This window comes from Erinaceus europaeus, chromosome 10 (assembly GCF_950295315.1).
Source record: "Erinaceus europaeus chromosome 10, mEriEur2.1, whole genome shotgun sequence".
Lineage (NCBI taxonomy): Eukaryota > Metazoa > Chordata > Mammalia > Eulipotyphla > Erinaceidae > Erinaceus > Erinaceus europaeus.
This window is the reverse complement of record NC_080171.1, coordinates 23,647,395-23,670,606: the sequence shown is the minus strand read 5'-3', so window position 1 is coordinate 23,670,606 and position 23,212 is coordinate 23,647,395. Positions and strand designations below refer to the sequence as shown.

At 39.9% G+C, this 23,212-nt stretch overlaps 1 protein-coding gene across 3 annotated transcripts in view; it reads left to right on the top strand.

Moving 5' to 3' along the window:
• Positions 1-16,689, top strand: part of NMRK1 (nicotinamide riboside kinase 1) — a 45,810-nt gene extending 29,121 nt beyond the window's left edge. For all 3 annotated transcript variants that reach the window (XM_060199309.1, XM_060199308.1, XM_060199307.1), the window contains one exon: positions 16,471-16,689. In XM_060199309.1, the coding sequence (XP_060055292.1) occupies positions 16,471-16,529 (59 nt within the window). In that variant the 3' untranslated portion in view covers positions 16,530-16,689. The remainder of the gene's footprint in view (positions 1-16,470) is intronic.
• The last annotated feature ends 6,523 nt before the right edge of the window (positions 16,690-23,212 follow it).

The window sequence follows — 23,212 nt, the reverse complement described above, 5'->3', positions numbered from 1 at the left end:
GAGACACCTGCAGACCTGCTTCACCATTCATAAAGTTTCCCCCTGTAGGCAGAGGCTCAAGCCTGGGTCCTTGCACATGGTAATGTATGTACTCAACTGGATGTGTCTCTGCCTGGCTCCCTATTTATATATTTTTAATGAAAGAGATACAGAGAGTCAGACAGACAGATACTAGAGCAGTGCTAATCTCTGGCTTATGGTGGTGCTGGGGATTTAACCTGGGATCTTTGGTGCCTTAGGTATAGAACTAATTCTATATACATAAAACCATAATTCTAAATACATAAAACCATAATTGTGCTAAATCAGTAATTAAATGGGAGCAACAGAGGTTGTCCTTCACTGTTAGTGAAACAAATGATGTAGCAGAGTAAAGGCAGAGAGTTATATGTTTACTCTTCATTTAAATTCTGGTTTCTGAGGTAGAATTTAATCATTATCTTAATATAACAGGGCATTCTAGACACTGCCGGGCTAGTGTGGGGGTGCCGCTTCTCGGGCACGTACTCTCTGGGTTGGAGAGAACGTGACCAGAGGTAACCAGGGCTGCTACTCATTCAGCCACACGAGAGAGATGACCCAGGAACTGAACTGGTGGTAGCAAGTAAATTCAAATCTTTATTCATCTGAGCGCCCAAGCTCTTAAAAGTTGGAAAATGGAAGTGGCAAGTCGGAAATGGAAGTGGCTTGACAATACCATACATGGCTAGGAAAGGGGTGGAGAAAGGTAAAAGGGACTGGGAAAAGTAGGAACTTCCTTAGCAACTGTTCCAAGGGGTTTAACTGGTAGGATTAATATAATAATACGCTGCAGGCAGGGAGGGTCTTGAGGGTAGAAAAAGAATATATCGGGAGTCAGGCGATAGCGCAGTGGGTTAAGCACAGGTGGCGCAAAGCTCGAGGACCGGCGTAAGGATCCCGGTTCGAGCCCCCGGCTCCCCACCTGCAGGGGAGTCGTTTCCCAGGCAGTGAAGCAGGTCTGCAGGTGTCTGTCTATCCCCCTCTCTGTCTTCCCCTCCTCTCTCTGTTTCTGTCTGTCCTATCCAACAACGACGACATCAATAACAACAATAATAATAACTACAACAATGAAACAAGGCAACAAAAGGGAATAAATAAATATTAAAAAAGGACAACATTTAAAAAAAAAAAAAAGAATATATCAAATGAGTAGAATGGGTGGAGAAATAGGGAGGAGACCTTAAGTCATTTGTTAGATAAAACAGAGCATTCATATGTAGATAAAAGAGAGCGGGCCATTGTATCAAGGAATGTAGGGTGAAGTAGGGGAGCTGGCTCACTGTTTTAAGGAATGCGAGCCCCTGGAGGCAGAAAAATGCAGGGTCTCTGAAGACAGGGAGTAAGCTAACAGGGAGGCAGAAAACTGAGGTCCCTTCTTCTCCCAAGCTTAACCTCAGAAAGTGAGAGTCTGACAGGGAGATTCGTTTCCTCAGTTCCCATTTTTCAATGGGAAAAACCTCACCACCCTCAACCTGGTTCTCACACTATTCCCAGCAAGACACCAGTAATATTCAAACTCCCTTTAAGCATGTTTATCTTCATCTCATTATAAAACCATATTAGGGCAGAGTAGAGAGCAAATGGTTTTGCAAGGAGACTCTCATGCCTGAGGCTCCAATATCCCAGGTTCAATCCCTCACACAACCACAAGCCAGAGCTGATCACTGCTCTGGTAAAAAACAAATTATATATATATATATATATATATATATATATATGAATGTTTATTTCATTAGTAATTTAACAGTGTTTTACAAAACTATAGGATTTCAATAATCTCATTTCACACCCCTACATGGTATGTTTAAGTCACCACCAAGGTCATACACCTCATTCTTAGATAGCCATAGTAATTCTCAGTCTTAGAGATAATTTGGTTATCACTGTTTGTTGTATGGGTTTTTGTTGTTGTTGTTTGTTTTATCTTGGTTTTTGAAAGTTCATATAGTTTTAGTCATCTGTGATCCACATATGAGCAAAATTGTCTGGTACTCATTCTTCACCTCTTGATTTACTTCAAAAGCATAATCACCTCTAGGTCTATTCATTTTGTCTCAAAAGATACAATATCTTTTTGACTTCAGAGTAGTATTCCGTCAAATGTTTATTCCATGACTTCTTTATTCAGTCATCTGTTGGAGGGGCATTTCGTCTGCTTCCACTCTTTGGCTATTGTATATAATAAAGCTGTGAACTTATAGGTGCATATATGCTTTCAAACTCATGTTTTCGTGACCTTTGGATATATGCGTATGAGTAGTATTATGGATCATAAAGCATTTCCATTTTTATTTAAGTGTATTTCATACTCTTTTCTATATGGGCTGCAGCAGATTGCATTCCCACTGGCAGTGTAACAGAGTTCCTGTTTCTCCACATCCTTGCCAACACTTGTTTCCTGCTTTGCTGATGCAGGAAATGAGGTTATATCTCATTCTGGAATGTTTTAATATAAAAGCAAAAGCAGAAAAAAAAAAAACACTATTTTTCCCACGTATCTAAATTGTTATCCAATTTTTTTGGTGTTCAGATCAGTCTCTTTTATAATGTTAAATGGTTAATTGACACTTTTTTTTGTTCACTTTCCTGTGCCTTTTTTTTTAATTTATTTCTTTATTGGGGAATCAATGTTTTACATTCAACAGTAAATACAATAGTTTATACATGCATAACATTCCCCAGTTTCCCATTTAACAATACAACCCCCACTGTGTCATTTATCATCCTTCATGGGCCTGTATTCTCCCCACCCACCCACCCCAGACTCTTTTACTTTGGTGCAGTACGCCAATTCCATTTCAGGTTCTACTTGTGTTTTCTTTTCTGATCTTGTTTTTCAACTTCTACCTGAGAGTGAGATCATCCCATATTCATCCTTCTGTTTCTGACTTATTTCACTCAACATGATTTTTTCAAGGTCCATCTAAGATCGGCTGAAAACGGTGAAGTCACCATTTCTTACAGCTGAGTAGTATTCCATTGTGTATATAGAGCACAACTTGCTCAGCCACTCAACTGTTGTTGCACACCTGGGCTGCTTCCAAGTTTTGGCTATTACAAATTGTGCTGCCAAGAACTTATGTGTACACAGATGTTTTGGATGGATGTGTTGGGTTCCTTAGGATATATCCCCAGGGGAGGAATTGCAGGATCATAAGGTAGGTCCATTTCTAGCCTTCTGAGAGTTCTCCAGACTGTTCTCCACAGAGGTTGGACCAATTGACATTCCCACCAGCAGTGTAGGAGGGTTCCTTTGACCCCACACCCTCTCCAGCATTTGCTGCTGTTACCTTTTCTGATGTATGACATTCTCACAGGAGTGAAGTGATATCTCATTGTTGTCTTTATTTGCATTTCTCTGACAATCAGAGACTTGGAGCATTTTTTCATGTGTTTCTCAGCCTTTTGGATCTCTTCTGTGGTGAATATTCTGTCCAAGTCCTCCCCCCATTTTTGGATGGGGTTATTTGTTGTCTTGTTGAGTCTAGCAAGCTCTTTCTAGATGTTGGTTATTAAACTCTTGTCTGATGTATGGCATGTAAAGATCTTCTCCCATTCAGAGAGGGGTCTTTTGGTTTGGGTAGTGGTTTCTTTTGCTGTGCAGAAGCTTTTTAATTTGATGTAGTCCCATAGGTTTATACTTGCCTTAGTCTTCTTTGTAATTGGATTAGTTTCATTGTAAATGTCTTTAAAATTTATGCGGAAAAGAGTTCTGCCAATATTTTCTTCTAAGTATTTGATAGTTTGTGGTCTAACATCCACTTGGAATTTACTTTTGTATTTGGTGAAATACAGTGATTCAGTTTCATTCTTCTGCATGTTTCAACCCATTGTTTCCAACACCATTTGTTGAAGAGACTCTGCTTTCCCCATGTAATAGTCTGGGCCCCTTTGTCAAAGATTAGATGTCCATAGGTGTGGGGCCTCATTTCTGGGCTCTCAATTCTATTCCACTGGTCAGTGTCATTGATGACAATGGCCCTATAATACAGTTTGAGATCTGGGAGTGTGATGCCTCCGGTTCTGTTCTTTTTTCTCAAGATTGTTTTGGCAATTCCAGGTCTTTTCTGGTTCCAGATAAACATTTGTAGCATTTGTTCTATTCTCCTATAAATGTGCTTGGGGGATTCCACTTCCGGAGGCGGAGCTACGAGCAGCAGATCGCTTTCTCTCCTCTCCTCTCCTCTCCCGGATCAACTAGGAATACCAAAGGAGACCACCCGGACCGAAACAAGACAGGACTAGAATGACCACAGAAACCCAGTAAATCACCCGTGAGTACAAACACACGTGGCTGGTGACAGAGAGGAGAGAGGGGCCTAAGGAGAGATTAAGTGACTGCTAACAGTTCGAGTTCAACAGTTTGTCAGTGGAGACACCACCTCCAGTCTACTCCACCAACAAGGGGACAGCTGAAGGGAGGAAAGGACTCCCCAGAGACTCACCAAGTGCAACTCTGAGTCTCCATTGCTACTACCCTCAGAATCTGGAGCAGCAACAGGGAGGGACACCAGGGTACAGAGATCTAACCGGGAAACTCAGGAGAAGACCTATACCTCGGTGGCATAGCTGAGGGGCTGTGAAAGTCTCTTTGCATAACCACTGGATTATCTCTGCCACACCCTGCTTTATCTCTTGGTCAGGAGTCAGTGATTAAGCCAAGAAGCCTATTGATAGTTTAAAAGCCCTCAGGCTCCCATAGCCTACAGGGGAAAAAAAAAAGGCTTTTACACCACTGAACTCCAACTCAGGGATTGAAAAAACTGTTAACTTATATAAAATGGTTAAAACAACAAGAAAAAATATTGGAGACTCAAACCAGGACAAGAGTCCAGCTAAAAGTCCTCCAGAGGGTGAAGCACAAAACAACGAGTTCAACATCCAAACATTAGCTAAGGAAATAATAACAGGAGTGAGTAAAGAATTTGAAAAAATTGTAATCAGAAATGCAGGAACAACAAATGAGAATATGGAAGAAAATTCTAATTATCTCATGGTTATTAGAGAGCTGAAAGCTGAAATCACTGAGCTAAGAAGGCAACTAGCTGAACAAGCTAAAACAGTATCAGAGCAGGGCAACAAAATAGATGAACTCCAGAAAGCAGTAGAGGGCAGAGAGAATAGAATCAATGAGGCTGAAGACAGAATTAGCAAGATTGAGGATGAATTAGAGACAACTAAAAAAGAAGTAAGAGATCTCAAAAAGAGATTAAGAGATGCTGAAAACAACAACAGAGTCCTATGGGATGACTTCAAAAGAAACAATATACGCATTATTGGCTTACCAGAGGAAGAAAGAGAAGGAGAGGAAGAAAGCGTTCTCCAGGCCATAATAGCTGAAAATTTCTCTAGTCTAGACAACACCAAAGACATAAAGATTCAAGAAGCCCAGAGGGTCCCAAACAGAATTAACCCAGACCTAAAGACACCAAGACATATCATACTTAGATTGGAAAGGAATAAGGATAAAGAAAGGATCCTCAAGGCTGCAAGAGAAAAACAAAGAGTCACCTACAAAGGAAAGATTAGCAGCAGACTTCTCCATACAAACACTACAGGCCAGAAGAGAATGGCAAGATATCTATCGAGTGCTCAATGAGAAAGGCTTTCAGCCAAGAATACTATATCCTGCTAGATTGTCATTCAGACTAGATGGAAGCATCAAAACCTTCTCAGACAAGCAACAGTTGAAGGAAGCAACCATCACCAAGCCTGCCCTGAAAGAAGTTCTGAAAGGTCTCCTATAAACAACCAGACCACCACAAATAGGACATATATCAAAACACTCTAAAACTCTACAAGAATGGCGTTAAAATATCTTCAATCTTTGATATCAATAAATGTCAATGGCCTGAATTCACCTATTAAAAGACACAGAGTAGGAAGATGGATCAGAAAACACAACCCAACAATATCTTGTCTACAGGAAACTCACCTAATGCAACAAGACAAACACAGACTTAAAGTGAAAGGATGGAAAACTATCATTCAAGCCAATGGCCCACAAAAAAGGGCAGGAACAGCTATTCTCATATCTGACATGATAGACTTTAAAATAGATAAGATTAAAAAAGATAGGAATGGACACTACTTAATGCTCAGAGGATCAGTCAATCAAGAGGACTTAACAATTATTAATATCTATGCACCCAATGAGAAGCCATCTAAATACATCAAACTTCTACTGAAAGAGCTACAGCAATATATTAACAGTAACACAATCATAGTAGGGGACTTCAACACCCCACTATCTCAACTTGAAAGATCATCCAGGCAGAAAATCAGTAAAGACATAAGGGAGCTAAATGAAGAGATAGATAAACTAGAACTATTGGACATTTTCAGAGTCATTCATCCCAAGAAACTGGAATACACATTTTACTCAAATCCACATGGATCATTCTCAAGGATAGACCATATGTTAGGCCACAAAGACAGCATCAGCCTATTCAAGAGCACTGAAATCATCCCAAGCATCTTCTCAGACCACAGTGGAATTAAACTAACACTTAACAATCAACAAAAGATTAGTAACAGTCCCAAAATGTGGAAGCTCAACAGTACACTTCTTAACAACTTCTGGGTCAAAGAGGAAATCAAGGAAGAAATCAAAATGTTTTGAGAGTTCAATGAAAATGAAGACACAAGCTATCAAAATATTTGGGACACAGCTAAAGCAGTCCTAGGAGGGAAGTTCATAGCTATACAAGCACACATTAGGAAACAAGAAAAGGCACAAATAAACAGCCTGATTGCACATCTTAAAGACCTAGAAGAAGAACAACAAAGGAATCCTAAAGCAACCAGAAGGACAGAAATTACGAAAGTTAGGGCAGAAATAAATAACATTGAGAATAGGAAAACCATACAAAAGATCAATAAAAGTAAATGTTGGTTCTTCGAAAGAGTAAACAAAATCGACAAACCTTTAGCCAGACTCACAAAACAAAAAAGGGAGAAGACCCAAATAAATCGGATAGTAAATGAAAGAGGAGAAATCACAACAGACACTGCAGAAATTCAACATATCATGCGAGGCTTCTATGAACAACTATATGCCACCAAGTTAGAGAACCTGGAAGAAATGAATGATTTCCTAGATACCTACCAACATCCAAAACTAAGTAAAGAGGAAGTGGATAACATGAACAGGCCCATCACAGCTAATGAAATTGAAACAGTTATCAAAAATCTTCCCAAAAATAAAAGTCCTGGACCAGATGGTTTTACAAATGAATTCTACAAAACCTTCAAAGAAGAACTAATACCTCTACTTTTAAAAGTCTTCCAGAAGATTGAAGACACTGGAATACTCCCTGCCAGCTTCTATGAAGCCAACATCACCCTGATACCAAAAGCAGACAGGGACACAACCAAAAAAGAAAACTACAGACCAATATCTCTGATGAACATAGATGCGAAAATATGGAACAAAATTCTAGCCAACCGGATACAGCAGTATATCAAAAAAATTGCTCATCATGACCAAGTGGGGTTTATCCCAGGCATGCAAGGTTGGTTTAATATACGTAAATCCATCAATGTGATCCACCACATCAACAAAAGCAAGACCAAAAAACCACATGGTCATATCAATAGATGCAGAGAAAGCCTTTGACAAAATACAACATCCCTTTATGATCAAAACACTACAAAAAATAGGAATAGATGGAAAATTCCTGAAGATAGTGGAGTCTATATATAGCAAACCTACAGCCAACATCATACTCAATGGTGAAAAACTGGAAGCATTTCCCCTCAGATCAGTTAGACAGGGCTGCCCACTATCACCATTACTATTCAATATAGTGTTAGAAGTTCTTGCCATAGGAATCAGGCAGAGCAAGGAATTCAAGGGATACAGATTGGAAGAGAAGAAGTCAAACTCTCCTTATTTGCAGATGACATGATAGTATACATGGAAAAACCTACGGAATCCAGCAAGAAGCTTTTGGAAATCATCAGTCAATACAGTAATGTGTCAGGCTATAAAATTAACATTCAAAAGTCAGTGGCATTCCTCTATGCAAACACTAAGTTAGAAGAAATTGAAATCCAGAAATAAGTTCCTTTTTCTATAGCAACAAAAACAATAAAATATCTAGGAGTAAACCTAACCAAAGAAGTGAAAGACTTGTATACTGAAAATTATGAGTCACTACTCAAAGAAATTTAAAAAGACACAAAGAAGTGGATAGATATTCCATGTTCATGGGTTGGAAGAATTAACATCATCAAAATGAATATATTACCCAGAGCCATCTACAAATTTAATGCTATCCACATCAAGATCCCAAGCACATTTTTTAGGAGAATAGAACAAATGGTACAAATGTTTATCTGGAACCAGAAAAGACCTAGAATTGCCAAAACAATCTTGAGAAAAAATACAGAACCGGAGGCATCACACTGCCAGATCTCAAACTGTATTATAGGGCCATTGTCATCAAAACTGCTTGGTACTGGAACATGAACAGACACCCTGACCAGTGGAATAGAATTGAGAGCCCAGAAATGAGGCCCCACACGTATGGACATCTAATCTTTGACAAAGGGGCCCAGACTATTATATGGGAGAAGCAGAGTCTCTTCAACAAATGGTGTTGGAAACAATGGGTTGAAACATGCAGAAGAATGAAACTGAATCACTGTATTTCACCAAATACAAAAGTAAATTTCAAGTGGATCAAGGACTTTGATGTTAGACCAGAAACTATCAGATACTTAGAGGAAAATATTGGAAGAACTTTTTTCCGCATAAATTTTAAAGACATTTTCAATGAAACGAATCCAATTACAAGGAAGACTAAGGCAAGTATAAACCTATGGGACTACATCAAATTAAAAAGCTTCTGCACAGCAAAAGAAACCACTACCCAAATCAAGAGACCCCTCACAGAATGGGAGAAGATCTTTACATGCCATACATCAGATAAGAGTTTAATAACCAACATATATAAAGAGCTTGCCAGACTCAACAACAAGACAACAAATAACCCCATCCAAAAATGGGGGAAGGACTTGGACAGAATATTCACCACAGAAGAGATCCAAAAGGCTGAGAAACACATGAAAAAATGCTCCAAGTCTCTGATTGTCAGAGAAATGCAAATCAAGACAACAATGAGATATCACTTCACTCCTGTGAGAATGTCACACATCAGAAAAGGTAACAGCAGCAAATGCTGGAGAAGGTGTGGGGTCAAAGGAACCCTCCTGCACTGCTGGTGGGAATGTCAGTTGGTCCAACCTCTGTGGAGAACAGTCTGGAGAACTCTCAGAAGGCTAGAAATGGACCTACCCTATGACCCTGCAATTCCCCTCCTGGGGATATATCCTAAGGAACCCAACACATCCATCCAAAAAGATCTGTGTACACATAGGTTCTTGGCAGCACAATTTGTAATAGCCAAAACCTGGAAGCAACCCAGGTGTCCAACAACAGATGAGTGACTGAGCGAGTTGTGGTATATATACACAATGGAATACTACTTAGCTGTAAAAAATGGTGACTTCACCGTTTTCAGCCGATCTTGGATGGACCTTGAAAAAATCATGTTGAGTGAAATAAGTCAGAAACAGAAGGATGAATATGGGATGATCTCACTCTCAGGCCGAAATTGAAAAACAAGATTAGAAAAGAAAACACAAGTCGAACCTGAAATGGAATTGGAGTATTACACCAAAGTAAAAGACTCTTGGGTGGGTGGGTGGGTGGGGAGAATACAGGTCCATGAAAAATGATGAATGAAATAGTGGGGGTTGTATTGTTAAATGGGAATCTGGGGAATGTTATGCATGTAAAAAAAAATGTGCTTGGGATCTTGATGTGGATAGCATTAAATTTGTAGATGGCTCTGGGTAATATATTCATTTTGATGATGTTAATTCTTCCAACCCATGAACATGGAATATCTTTCCACTTCTTTGTGTCTTTTTAAATTTCTTTGAGTAGTGACTCATAATTTTTAGTATACAAGTCTTTCACTTCTTTGGTTAGGTTTACTCCTAGATATTTTATTGTTTTTGTTGCTATAGTAAAAGGAATTGATTTCTGGATTTCAATTTCTTCTAACTTAGTGTTTGCATAGAGGAATGCCACTGACTTTTGAATGTTAATTTTGTAGCCTGACACCTTACTGTATTGCCTGATGATTTCCAAAAGCTTCTTGCTAGATTCCGTAGGTTTTTCCATGTATACTATCATGTCATCTGCAAATAAGGAGAGTTTGACTTCTTCTCTTCCAATCTGTATCCCTTGAATTCCTTGCTTCTGCCTGATTGCTATGGCAAGAACTTCCAACACTATGTTGAATAGTAATGGTGATAGTGGGCAGCCCCGTCTAGTACCTGATCTGAGTGGAAGTGCTTCCAGTTTTTCACCATTGAGTATGATGTTGGCTGTAGGTTTGCTATATATAGACCCCACTATCTTCAGGAATTTTCCATCTATTCCTATTTTTTGTAGTGTTTTGATCATAAAGGGATGTTGTATTTTGTCAAAGGCTTTCTCTGCATCTATTGATATGACCATGTGGTTTTTGGTCTTGCTTTTGTTGATGTGGTGGATCACATTGATTGATTTACGTATATTAAACCAAACTTGCATGCCTGGGATAAACCCCACTTGGTCATGATGAACAATCTTTTTGATATACTGCTGTATCCAGTTGGCTAGAATTTTTGTTCAATATTTTTGCATCTATGTTCATCAGAGATATTGGTCTGTAGTTTTCTTTTTTGGTTGTGTCCCTGTCTGCTTTTGGTATCAGGGTGATGTTGGCTTCATAGAAGCTGGCAGGGAGTATTCCAGTGTCTTCAATCTTCTGGAAGACTTTTAAAAGTAGAGGTATTAGTTCTTCTTTGAAGGTTTTGTAGAATTCATTTGTAAAACCATCTGGTCCAGGACTTTTATTTTTGGGAAGATTTTTGATAACTGTTTCAATTTCATTAGCTGTGATGGGCCTGTTCATGTTATCCACTTCCTCTTTACTTAGTTTTGGAAGTTGGTAGGTATCTAGGAAATCGTCCATTTCTTCCAGGTTCTCTAGCTTGGTGGCATATAGTTGTTCATAGAAGCCTCGCATGATATGTTGAATTTCTGCAGTGTCTGTTGTGATATCTTCTCTTTTTTTTACTATCCGATTTATTTGGGTCTTCTCCCTTTTTTGTTTTGTGAGTCTGGCTAAAAGTTTGTCGATTTTGTTTACTCTTTTGAAGAACCAACATTTACTTGCGTTGATCTTTTGTATGGTTTTCCTATTCTCAATGTTACTTATTTCTGCCCTTACTTTAGTGATTTCTGACCTTCTGGTTGCTTTAGGGTTCCTTTGTTGTTCTTCTTCTAGGTCTTTAAGATGTGCAATCAGGCTGTTTATTTGTGCTTTTTCTTGTTTCCTAATGTGTGCTTGTATAGCTATGAACTTCCCTCTTAGGACTGCTTTACCTGTGTCCCAAATATTTTGATAGCTTGTGTCTTCATTTTCATTGAACTCTCAAAACATTTTGATTTCTTCCTTGATTTCCTCTTTGACCCAGAAATTGTTAAGAAGTGTACTGTTGAGCTTCCACATTTTGGCACTGTTACTAATCTTTTGTTGATTGTTAAGTGTTAGTTTAATTCCACTGTGGTCTGAGAAGATGCTTGGGATGATTTCAGTGCTCTTGAATTTGCTGATGCTGTCTTTGTGGCCCAATATATGGTCTATCCTTGAGAATGACCCATGTGGATTTGAGTAAAATGTGTATTCCAGTTTCTTGGGATGAATGACTCTGAAAATGCCCAATAGTTCTAGTTTATCTATCTCTTCATTTAGCTCCCTTATGTCTTTATTGATTTTCTGCCTGGATGATCTGTCAAGTTGAGAGAGTGGGGTGTTGAAGTCCCCTACTATGATTGTGTTACTGTTAATATATTGCTGTAGCTCTTTCAGTACAAGTTTGATGTATTTAGATGGCTTCTCATTGGATGCATAGATGTTAATAATTGTTAAGTCCTCTTGATTGATTGATCCTCTGTGCATTAAGTAGTGTCCATTCCTTTCTTTTTAAATCTTATCTATTTTAAAGTCTATCATGTCAAATATGAGAATAGCTGTTTCTGCCCTTTTTTGTGGGCCATTGGCTTGTATGATAGTTTTCCATCCTTTCACTTTAAGTCTGTGTTTGTCTTGTTGAGTTAGGTGGGTTTCCTGTAGACAAAATATTGTTGGATTATGTTTTCTGATCCATCTTCCTACTCTGTGTCTTTTAATAGGTGAATTCAGGCCATTGACATTTATTGATATCAAAGACTGAAGATATTTTAACGCCATTCTTGTAGAGTTTTAGAATGTTTTGATATATGTCCTATTTGTGGTGGTCTGATTGTTTGTAGGAGACCTTTCAGAACTTCTTTCAGGGCAGGCTTGGTGATGGTTGATTCCTTCAACTGTTGCTTCTCTGAGAAGGTTTTGATGCCTCCATCTAGTCTGAATGACAGTCTAGCAGGATATAGTATTCTTGGCTGAAAGCCTTTCTCATTGAGTACTCGATAGATATCTTGCCATTCTCTTCTGCCCTGTAGTGTTTGTATGGAGAAGTCTGCTGCTAATCTTATGGGTTTTCCTTTGTAAGTGACTCTTTGTTTTTCTCTTGTAGCCTTCAGGATCCTTTCTTTATCCTTATTCCTTTCCATTCTAAGTATGATATGTCTTGGTGTCTTTAGGTCTGGGTTAATTCTGTTTGGGACCCTCTGGGCTTCTTGGCATCTTTATGTCTTTGATGTTGTCTAGACTAGGGAAGTTTTCAGCTATTATGGCCTGGAAAATGCTTTCTTCCTCTCCTTCTCTTTCTTCCTCTGGTATGCCAATAATGCGTATATTGTTTCTTTTGAAGTCATCCCATAGGACTCTGTTGTTGTTTTCAGCATCTCTTAATCTCTTTTTGAGATCTCTTACTTCTTTTTTGATTGTCTCTAATTCATCCTCAATCTTGCCAATTCTGTCTTCAGCCTCATAGATTCTATTCTCTCTGCCCTCTACTGTTTTCTGGAGTTCATCTATTTTGTTGCCCTGCTCTGATACTGTTTTAGCTTGTTCAGCTAGTTGCATTCTTAGCTCAGCGATTTCAGCTATCAGCTCTCTAATGACCATGAGATAATTAGTATTTTCTTCCGTATTCTCATTTGTTGTTCCTGTATTTCTGATTACAATTTTTTCAAAATCATTTCTCACTCCTGTTATTATTTCCTTAGCTAATGTTTGGATGTTGAACTCATTATTTTGCTTCACCCTCTGGAGGACTTTTAGCTGGACTCTTGTCCTGGTTCGATTCTCCAATATTTTTTCTTGTTGTTTTAACCATTTTATATATTATGTTATGAGTTCCCTTTATCAGTACTTTTCAAATTATTGATCACTATTGCCTGGATTGACTTGTGTCTATGTAAATTAATTAAAGGGTTTACAGTGGTGGTAATTAACAGTTGTTTCAATCCCTGAGTTGGAGCTCAGTGGTTTAAAAGCCTCTTTTTTTTTCTTCCCTGTAGGCTATGGGAGCCTGAGGGCTTTTAAACTATCAATAGGCTTCTTGGCTTAATCACTGACTCCTGACCAAGAGATAAAGCAGGGTGTGGCAGAGATAATCCAGTGGTTATACAAAGAGACTTTCACAGCCCCTCAGCTATGCCACCGAGGTATAGGTCTTCTCCTGAGTTTCCTGGTTAGATCTCTGTCCCCTGGTGTCCCTTCCTGTCACTGCTCCAGATTCTGAGGGTAGTAGCAATGGAGACTCAGAGTTGCACTTGGTGAGTCTCTGGGGTGTCCTCTCCCTTAAGCTGTCCCCTTGTTGGTGGAGCAGACTGGAGGTGGTATCTCAACTGATAAACTGCTGAACTGTTAACAGTCACTTAATCTCTCTTTAGGCTCCTCTCTCCTCTCTGTCACCAGCCACACATGTTTGTACTCACGGGTGATTTACTGGGTTCCTGTGGTCATTCTAGTCCTGTCTTGTTTTGGTCCGGGGTGGTCTCCTTTGGTATTCCTAGTTGATCTGGGAGAGAAGAGGAGAGGAGAGGAGAGAAAGTGATCTGCTGCTCGTAGCTCCGCCTCAGGAAGTCAAATCCTAATTGACACTTTTATTTCTGTTCTTAAGTTAGTATTTATCACTTAAGCAGCTGTATATGGTATTCACCATATAATGAAACTTAATAGCTCTTCCATTTAAAGGAATCAGGCTTTCTATTTTGCTCATCAAAAATGAATTATAACACTTGAAATTGATGTTTTAGTAAAGAAGAAAGATGTTACCTGCCTAGTTTTGAATAAATGGAATAAAATTATAAAAGTACAATAATCAGATGTTCATATTTTTCTTTCAATGTTGTTTTATATTAAATTTTAAGTATGACAATATAATCATCTATTGTAATACTATAAATTAATGTAAAATTTTTGAATAGCTTCCTAATTGTGGGATATTAGTGTTAGTATTATTAGCTTTTCACACTGACAAATAGCAGACTATAAAAATATTTATACATATTCCTGCTTTTCTTCTTCTCAAATTCTATTATAGTTTTTTCAGATGTAGCATCTGTTTAGTCAAAAATATAATCATGTTCACACTTTACATTGTTAGGAGATTAAAAACTACACTGAAAAAAATGATGTTCTCCAACATGAGCTATCTAATGTAACTGTAGGCTTATGATTGAGTTTCTTTTACATATTTATTATTTTCCACAGATCACATTCATTTTTATTTTGTTCTTTTGTGAGAATATAAAGACATGTATTATTTGTATAAATTGCCAAGATTCTAAATGGGAATATAATGTACCTTAGACCTAAGAGATTATTTCTTGGTCCAAACCACCAGTTGGCTTAACAGTGACTAAAAGTATACACTGCTTTTCAAAATATCCCCAGTAGCTGTGGATATTTATTGCAGTTATTTAAGAAAATAGATAGTGGATATTACATAAAATAGATGCATTTTCTTCTTATCTTTTTTTTTAATTTTTTTCAACCAGAGCACTGTTCAGCTCTGGCTTATGCAGGGGATTGAACCTAGGACTTTGGAGCCTCAGGCATGAGCGTCTCTTTGCATAACCATTATGCTATCTACCCCTGCCCTTTATTATTATTTTTTATTGGTGAATTAATATTGATTTACAAGATTGTAAGACAACAGAGATATGGGAGTCAGGTGGGTTAAGCACAGTGGGTTAAGAGAACATGGCACAAAATGCAAGGACTGCATAAAGATCCTGGCTGGAGCCCCTGACTCCCCACCTACAAGGGAGTAGCTTCACAAGCAGTGAAATAGGTCTGCAGGTGTCTTTCTCTCCCTCTCATTGTCTTCCCCTCCTCTCAGTTTCTCTCTGTCCTATCCAACAACAACATCAACAACAACAATAATAACCACAACAATGATAAAAACAACAGGGGCAACAAAAGAAAAAAAAATGGCCTCCATGAGCAGTGGATTCGTAATGCAGGCACTAAGCCCCAGCAATAACCCTGGTGGCAAAATAATAATAATAATAAGGATATAATTCCATACAGTTTCTACCACCAGAGTTCCATGTCCCATCCCCTTTGTTGTTTGCCCCTCTGAGGGTATGGACCAGAATTCTTTTTGGGATACTGAAGGTGGGAGTTCTGACTTTTGTAATTGCTTCTCTGCTAGACATGGGCATTGGCAGGCCAGTTATGACTGATGAGTTGCTAAGCCAAAATTACCTACTATTCAGGTAGACTTCTTATTACTTTTTTTTTTTTTTGGAGGTTTAAGGTAAGAATACTTTTTATCCCAAATCAAGACTAGCACTGTTAAAAAAAAAAAAAAATATATATATATATATATATATATATATATGCTACAGCCAGCACTTACCCTTTACAAGACTCTTTTAGTTTTCAAATTATTTCATTCCTTGACTTCAAATATAATTATACCAATTGCAAATGATAATGGATTGTTAGTATCTTAATTTAGGCTTATATGTAATACCTGGACTGAAATAGTGAGATTTGGACACCATTTAATTTTTTTTATTACTAGAAGAAGGATCAAGCACAAACATAAAGAGATTTTAAAGGGGTGAGGAAAGATACTGGGTTATTGGGAAAGTCATGACATATTTTTCCTATGCAAAAATGGGTTCTTCTTGATCACAAATAACCCCTCCTTATGAAGAAACTGATATTCAAAACACATGAGTCTCCCCTGGGGGGTGGAGATAGATCCTCAGACCCCTAGCTGACCATCTGTACCCAGAAGCAAGGGCTCTGTTTAGTTCTTTGCAAACAAATAAACAAACAAACAAACAAAAAAACAGTACATCTGGTTCCAGAATCTCTGTAATCATGACATCCTTAGATTTGGTGATGTTGTTGTAAAGATGTAATAAAGTGAGAGTTAAATTCTTCACTAATTTATTTTCTATTTCTATTTCTTCCCAAGGTTTGCAAGTAGTAGCACCCAAGGTTTGCAAGTTACAACAAAAAGATGGAATGCACTGAGCCCTTCCTGGGGTGAAGAAACTCAAAGGAATGTAACCTTAGCCAAGATACAGTATGCCCTCCCATACACTGTCACCTGTTGCTTTGTCATACATAATTTAAAAATATTTTATTAATTTATTAATGAGAGGGATAGGAGGAGAAAGAGAGAGAAAGACCAGACATTACTTTGGTATATGTGCTGCCAGGGATCAAACTCATGACCCCATGCTTGAGAGACCATCACTTTATCCACTGCACTACCTCCTAGACCACTGTCACACATAATTCTTACAACACATGGAAAAGTAAATAATAATCCATGTCAATGAATTCTATAGAACACACAGCTACAACCATGGTCCCAGTGGGGCAGGTCTATCCTTCCTGGCACTAGAGGCAGGAGATGATCTAAACTGATTGAGGTAGTCAATGATCTTGAAGTCAGTCCTCTGCTTACATGTAGAAGCTGTTTTATTGCAAGGAACTATGCTGAACCAAATTTGGGAAACAAAAGGATACAGGTCTTGACTCTTATCCCTCACTTTGTTCTTGTTTGCTTTGCCTCATCAAAATAATAAGGAAGAACTACACTAAAGGCCCATCAAGGAGCCCTGACTGACACACAGACTCCCAACCAGCTTGCCCAGAAACTACCTCTTGGCTTACCAACCTCTTCTCCCTTACTTATTGTTCCTACCCCTAATTGTGCATTCAAATTGCAATAAACTGAGCCTTTTTCACTCATGAAAAAAAAAAAAAAAACAACCAGCTACATTGTTCACATAGTACACTAAGGTAGCTTTTGTAAACCAATGATTGTCAAACTTCTTTTTTTAGATTGAAACAAAGAGGCAGGGAAAGGGTGAAAGAGATCAGAGCACTGAAGCTCCTTTCAGTGCAGTGGGAACCAGGCTAGAGCCTGCCTTGTCTATGTGGCTAAGCAACACACTATCCAAGTGAGCTATTGCACCAGCCTTGTCAAACTCTCTGAGATGGTACCCAAGGTCAGAAAGGTTTTCATTACAGTCTAGTGTCTATGTAGTCTATGGTGTACATGTGTCTCCATGATGTATGTTTATGTATGTCTGTGTACACATGTCAAATTACCACAAAGCTTTTAATTTATAAACAGTGTACTTTGCTATTTTCTGGTTTTGTTTTTAGTAAACAGTGACTACCATCACATATCAGTACCCATCTCCAGCAAGTAATAGTATTACCAAGTGTAGCGGTTAGATTGCACAGATCAACCGTTTACTATCATGGTTCTGCATATGTCTAAAACTATTGGAGCATTGTATCATTTATATTGAGATTTGCTGTAAATTAGGTGCTTTTCTGTTGTTTTCGACGGGCTGGCTTCACGGGCGGGTAACAGACGACCAGGGACTCATGGTTGAGCTGTACGCAGTATCTCTTTATTCATGCAGGACGCAGCACAATCTAAGCCGAGCTAAGCTAAAACTAAACTAACTACAAACAATCTTGTCTTTATAAATATACTAGCCCAGTAGGGTGGGAACAGGATGCGAGGCAGAGAGGGTGGAGAGAAAAGTGACTAGTGAAAATCAGGGTATGACAAGGAGAGGGGGCGGAGCAGGTGAGAATTCTACCACTAAACCACCAATGCCCTGGAGGGAAGGTGGTGCTTGTTAACAGAGGTTATGTAAATAGAATGAAGTGGTTATGTAAATAGAATGCAGTGTTAAGCAGAGGGGATTTAAACCAAATGAAACAGAAGGGGTTTTTAGAAGCATACCAACACTTTTCCATGTGTTTTTTTGAAACCAGTGATCAAAAGTGACAAGTTACAGTTATTTAAATGCTAGGTAGTACAGAGGTCCTATATAAAAAGCACAGACTGTAAATCTAAATTGTATGGTTTTTTTATGCCTCTTTCAATGCTAGAATTAAATAATCTACTGATCCTCTTTTTGTCTATTACTAAAAAGTTGTTTGGTGTATTACACTAAATTAAAGACCCTGGGGAAGAAGAGAGGGGTTAGGTCCTGGAAGATGATGATGGAGGATGACCTTGTGGGGATTGAATGGAAATGTGGAAAACTGAGAAATGTTACACACGTACAAACTATTGTTTTTACCGTTGACTGTAAACCATTAATCCCCAAATATATAAATATATTGTTCATAATCCTCTTCATCTTTACAAATACAAAAAATATCATTGCATTGGGAGTCAGGTAGTAGTGCTGCGGGTTAAGCTCAGGTGGTGCAAAGCGCAAAGACCGGCATAAGGATCCTGGTTTGAGCCCCCGGCCCCTCACCTGCAGGGGAGTCGCTTCACAGGAGGTGAAGCAGGTGTCTTTTTCTCCCCCTCTTTGTCTTCCCCTCCTCTCTCCATTTATCTCTGTTCTATCCAACAATGATAACAACAACCAAAAAGTATCATTGCATTAACTTTCAGATGTCCTCTACAGACTCATGTGATCACCTTTCATCATTCTGTTTCTTAATAGTTCAAACACAGTGATAATTAGAGGGCATGGGAGCCACATACTACCAAAAACTAAAACCAAATACAACGGGCTCAAATTACAGTCATCCATCTAATAACTCTGTGTCTTTGATCAAGTCATTTAAAGAGTTTACATGGAGGAGGAGGAGGAGGAGAGGGGGATCAAAGAAGGAGGAGGCTCAGCAGGTGACTGGTAGAGCATGGACATCTCATGCCTGAGGATCCTGGTCCAAGACCCAGTGTTGCATGTTCTGGAATAGTGCTCTGGTTTCCCTCTTTCTCTCCCTCCCCCTCAATGTGCCATCTTAAATGAACTAAATAAAAATAAATATAGGGGCCAGGTAGGTGCTGCACCTGGTAGAACACACATGTTACAGTATACAAGGACCCAGGCTCAAGCCCCCAGTCCCCACCTGCATGGGGGGAGCTTCACAAGTGATGAGCTATTATTATGTCCCTCTCAGTCTCTATCTTCCTCTCCCCTCTCAATCTCTTATCTCCAAAGCAAATAAATACATATAAAAGAAAAGTTTTATTAAAGTAATTAAATAAATAAAATCAAATTCTTACCTCCTCTTTTTTAAGATGGGGAGATAAGTAGCACATGTTGAGGAGAAGGTCTGAAGTCCTTCATGTGGCCCCAAGCTATTTCTTGACAGAGCTTCTCTGTGACTCTTCTCCCTCATAGCACAACTCCCTGGCCCTTCCCTCATGCTGCCTCCTGGCCCCTTCTGCTGTCAGGGCTCTCAGGCTCTGAATCTCACTTTCAGGAAAGATTTTCCAACCACCACCACCTCCCCAGCCCCACCAAGCTCTCAGAGTCCTCCCCACAACCCTCCACCCTGGTCTGCCTGTGTTTCCCTGGCTCCCTTAGAGGCTGTCTCCATGTGGACAGGGTCTGTCTCTAAGACATGTCACGACTATGTCCAGTGACTGGCACAGAGCCTAGTACCTCGTGTACATAAACACACAGTGTCTTCCTCCTCTAAGTGACACTTCTATCAACAGTGAATGGACATACAGGTAAGGCACATACAGAAGACACTCCAAGGCTGACAGCCCAGGGTCTATGCATAGACTTGTCAGACTTGGGGATGGGATGGGCATAGGGGATTAGAGGGTTCAAAATGAGAGGACACACTGAACTTGAAATTCAGAGAAACTATAAGTACAACCCATGCTAGGGAGATAGCTTAATGGTTAGGCAAAGAGACTTTCATGACTGAGGCTCCAAGGTCCCAAGTTCAGTCCTCAGCACCAACATCAGCCAGTGCTGAGCAGTACTCTACCCTCTCTCTCTCTCTCTCTCTCTTCCTTTCTCTCTGTATCTCTGTCATTAAAATAAACATTTTAAATAATAAATATTACTCAAGTAGGAGGCAATCCCCAATATAAAGTATTTAAGATGGATATTTGTCTGAAAGTCAACGTTGATTGGGAATGCTGTGTTTTGAGCAGTGTCTCCTCTAGAGTGAAAGCTCTAACTCTCCTTTAGAGTGAAAGCTCTAACTTCCTAGCTGGCTTGTGGGCTATCTCCACAGAGGCTCAAAGCAGAGTCAGCCAAGGACAGGAGGACAAGAGGTCCCCAACCTCCTGAAAACACTGAACAGTCTACCTGACAGACCTCTTTCCTACGATGTCCCAAGCACCAGAAGGGGTCAATGTCACCACAAAGGAGACAGGTTTGGATCAATCATGATTCATTTTGAAGGAGCAAAGTCAGACTCTTTTTCTCAGGAGAAAGTTGGTGAGTAATCAGACCCATTGTGGACTTGTTCCATTTTGTCAAGCTTGAATTGTAGTTTGTACTATGTGCGCTTAACCTGATGCACCATTGCCTGGCTACCAAATTGCTATAGCTTGAGTTATCAAAACAATAGGTTTTTATTTTTAAAATAAAAGCAGAGGTATGTTTTTTCAGACTTAAGTTCCTGATACTTCTGAAATGCCTTCTCCTCCCCTCCCCTTCTCTCCTACAGAAAGACCTGCCCCTGCTGACTAAGTATTCCCTTACTTTTCTCTCCACCTCAGCATGTGAAAAGAGGGGGGCAAGGAGCAGCAGTGAGCCAGTGCTGGGAATACTGTGAGAACGAAGTTGAGCGTGGTGAGGCTTTTCCCATGGAAAAATGGGGAACTGAGATAAGACTCCCTGTAAGACTCCCTCTTGTGAGGTTGAGCTTGGAAGAGACATGGCTCAGTTTTTTGCTTCCCTGTCAGCCCCTCCCTGTCTCCAGAAACCCTGCATTTTTCTGCCTCCAGGGGCCTGGCATTCCTTAAAACATTAAGCCAGCCCCCCTGCTGCACCCTGAATTCCTTGATACAATGGCCCGCCCTTTTATTATCTACATATCAATATTCTACTTTGTCTAACAAATGACTTAAGGCCTACTCCCTATTCCCCCACCCATTCTGTTCATTTAATATATTCTTTTCCTACCCTCAAGACTGCAGGGTAGGGAGTCAGAAAGTGGCACAGCAGGTTAAGCACACGAGGCACAAAGCACAAGGACCAGCATAAGGATCTCATTTCGAGCCCCCAGCTTCCTACCTGCAGGGGAGTCACTTCACAGGCAATGAAACAGGTGTGCACGTGTCTTTCTCTCACCCTCTCTGTCTTCCCCTCCTCTCTCCATTTCTCTCTGTCCTATCCAACAACAACATCAATAACCACAACAATGTTAAACAACAAGGGCAACAAAAGGGAAAATAAATAAATAAATAAATAAATACTGCAGGGTATTATTAATCCTACCAGTTAAAACCCTAGCAACAGTTGCTAAGGAAATCCCTACCTTTCCCCTTTACCTTTCTCCGCTCCTTTCCTAACCATGTATGGTATTGTCAAGCCACTTCCATTTCCTACTTGAGGGCTTGCGGTTTCCAGCCTCGAGGAGTGCACATGAACTGGGAGGCTAAGATGGCCCTTGCAGTTTGCACCACGTGCTTTAACCAGGTGTGCTACCACCAGACTCTGGGGCACTCAGATGAATAAAGATTTGAACGGCCTCACCACCACGAACTTGGTTCCTGGGTCATCTCTCTCTCGAGTCACTAGCCCAACAAGCCAGTGAAAGCACCATGCCCCTGGCTGTGCTGACCTGTGGATTGTGGCTCTGGCTTTTTCTCTACTCCATCCACAGTGGGAAATTAGGAAGAAGCAGAGTTTGAAAGTGGGAGAATGGCATCACTGTCCATTTGTGGGCACACGCAGGAAAAGATGAAAGTTGCAGTGCCAGCTTTGGGGCCCTAGTCAGTATAGCATGACCTACAGAAAAGACTATCAAAACCAGAATTTCTTACCAAGGTGAGCTTATCTGATGTACTGATGCCCACAAGCCCAGAAACATGTCTTTGATGCAACAGAAGAAATAAATTGGGGCCTGGTGGTGCCCCCAGTTGAGTGTATATGTTACCATGCATAAGGACCTGGGTTCAACCTTCACCCCCCCACCCCATCCTCATCTGTGGTGGGGGGAAGGGGGAAGCTTCAAGAGTGGTGAAGAAGTGCTGTAGGTGTGTCTCTTTCCTCTACCTCCCCCTCTCAACTTCTCTCTGTCTCTATCAGAAATAAATAAAAAATATTTTTTAAAAAGAAAATAATGTGCTTCTTGCTAGCTCTCAGATCTAAGAAAAAGTAGGTGGTCATCTTCAAGATGAAAATTCTGTGGCACAGGGCCAGGAAAGTGGTGCAGTGAGAGCACCAACGGATGCTAAGGTGTTGCTTTGCTCTCTCCCTCCTTCACTTACTATCTAGTCCTCACATTTTTTTCATTAAAAAAGAAGAAGTTAGATGGTACATAAAGTATCACAGTAATTAGTGTTGGGCTTTCAAGAGTGAGGTCCTAAATTTGATCTCCAGTAGCTCAGGTACCAGAGTGATGTCTGGTTCTCTTTGTCTCTCTTCTCTCTCTTTCTCTCATATATATTGGCTCTGGGGTTATTGCTGGGCTCAGTGCCTGCACTATGAATCCACTGCTCCTAGAAGCCATTTTCCCCTTTTTTTAATTGGATAAGACAGAGAGAAATTGAGAGAGGAAGAGAAGATAGAGAGGGAGAGAGAAAGATAGACACCTACAGACCTGCTTCACACTTGTGAAGAGCCCCGCCCCCCCCCCCGGCAGGTGGGGAGCTGGGGGCTCGAACCAGGATCCTTGCTCGGGTCCTTGCAATTTGTACTCTGTATTGAACCTGGTGTGTCACCGCCAGCCCCCAGTATAATTATTTT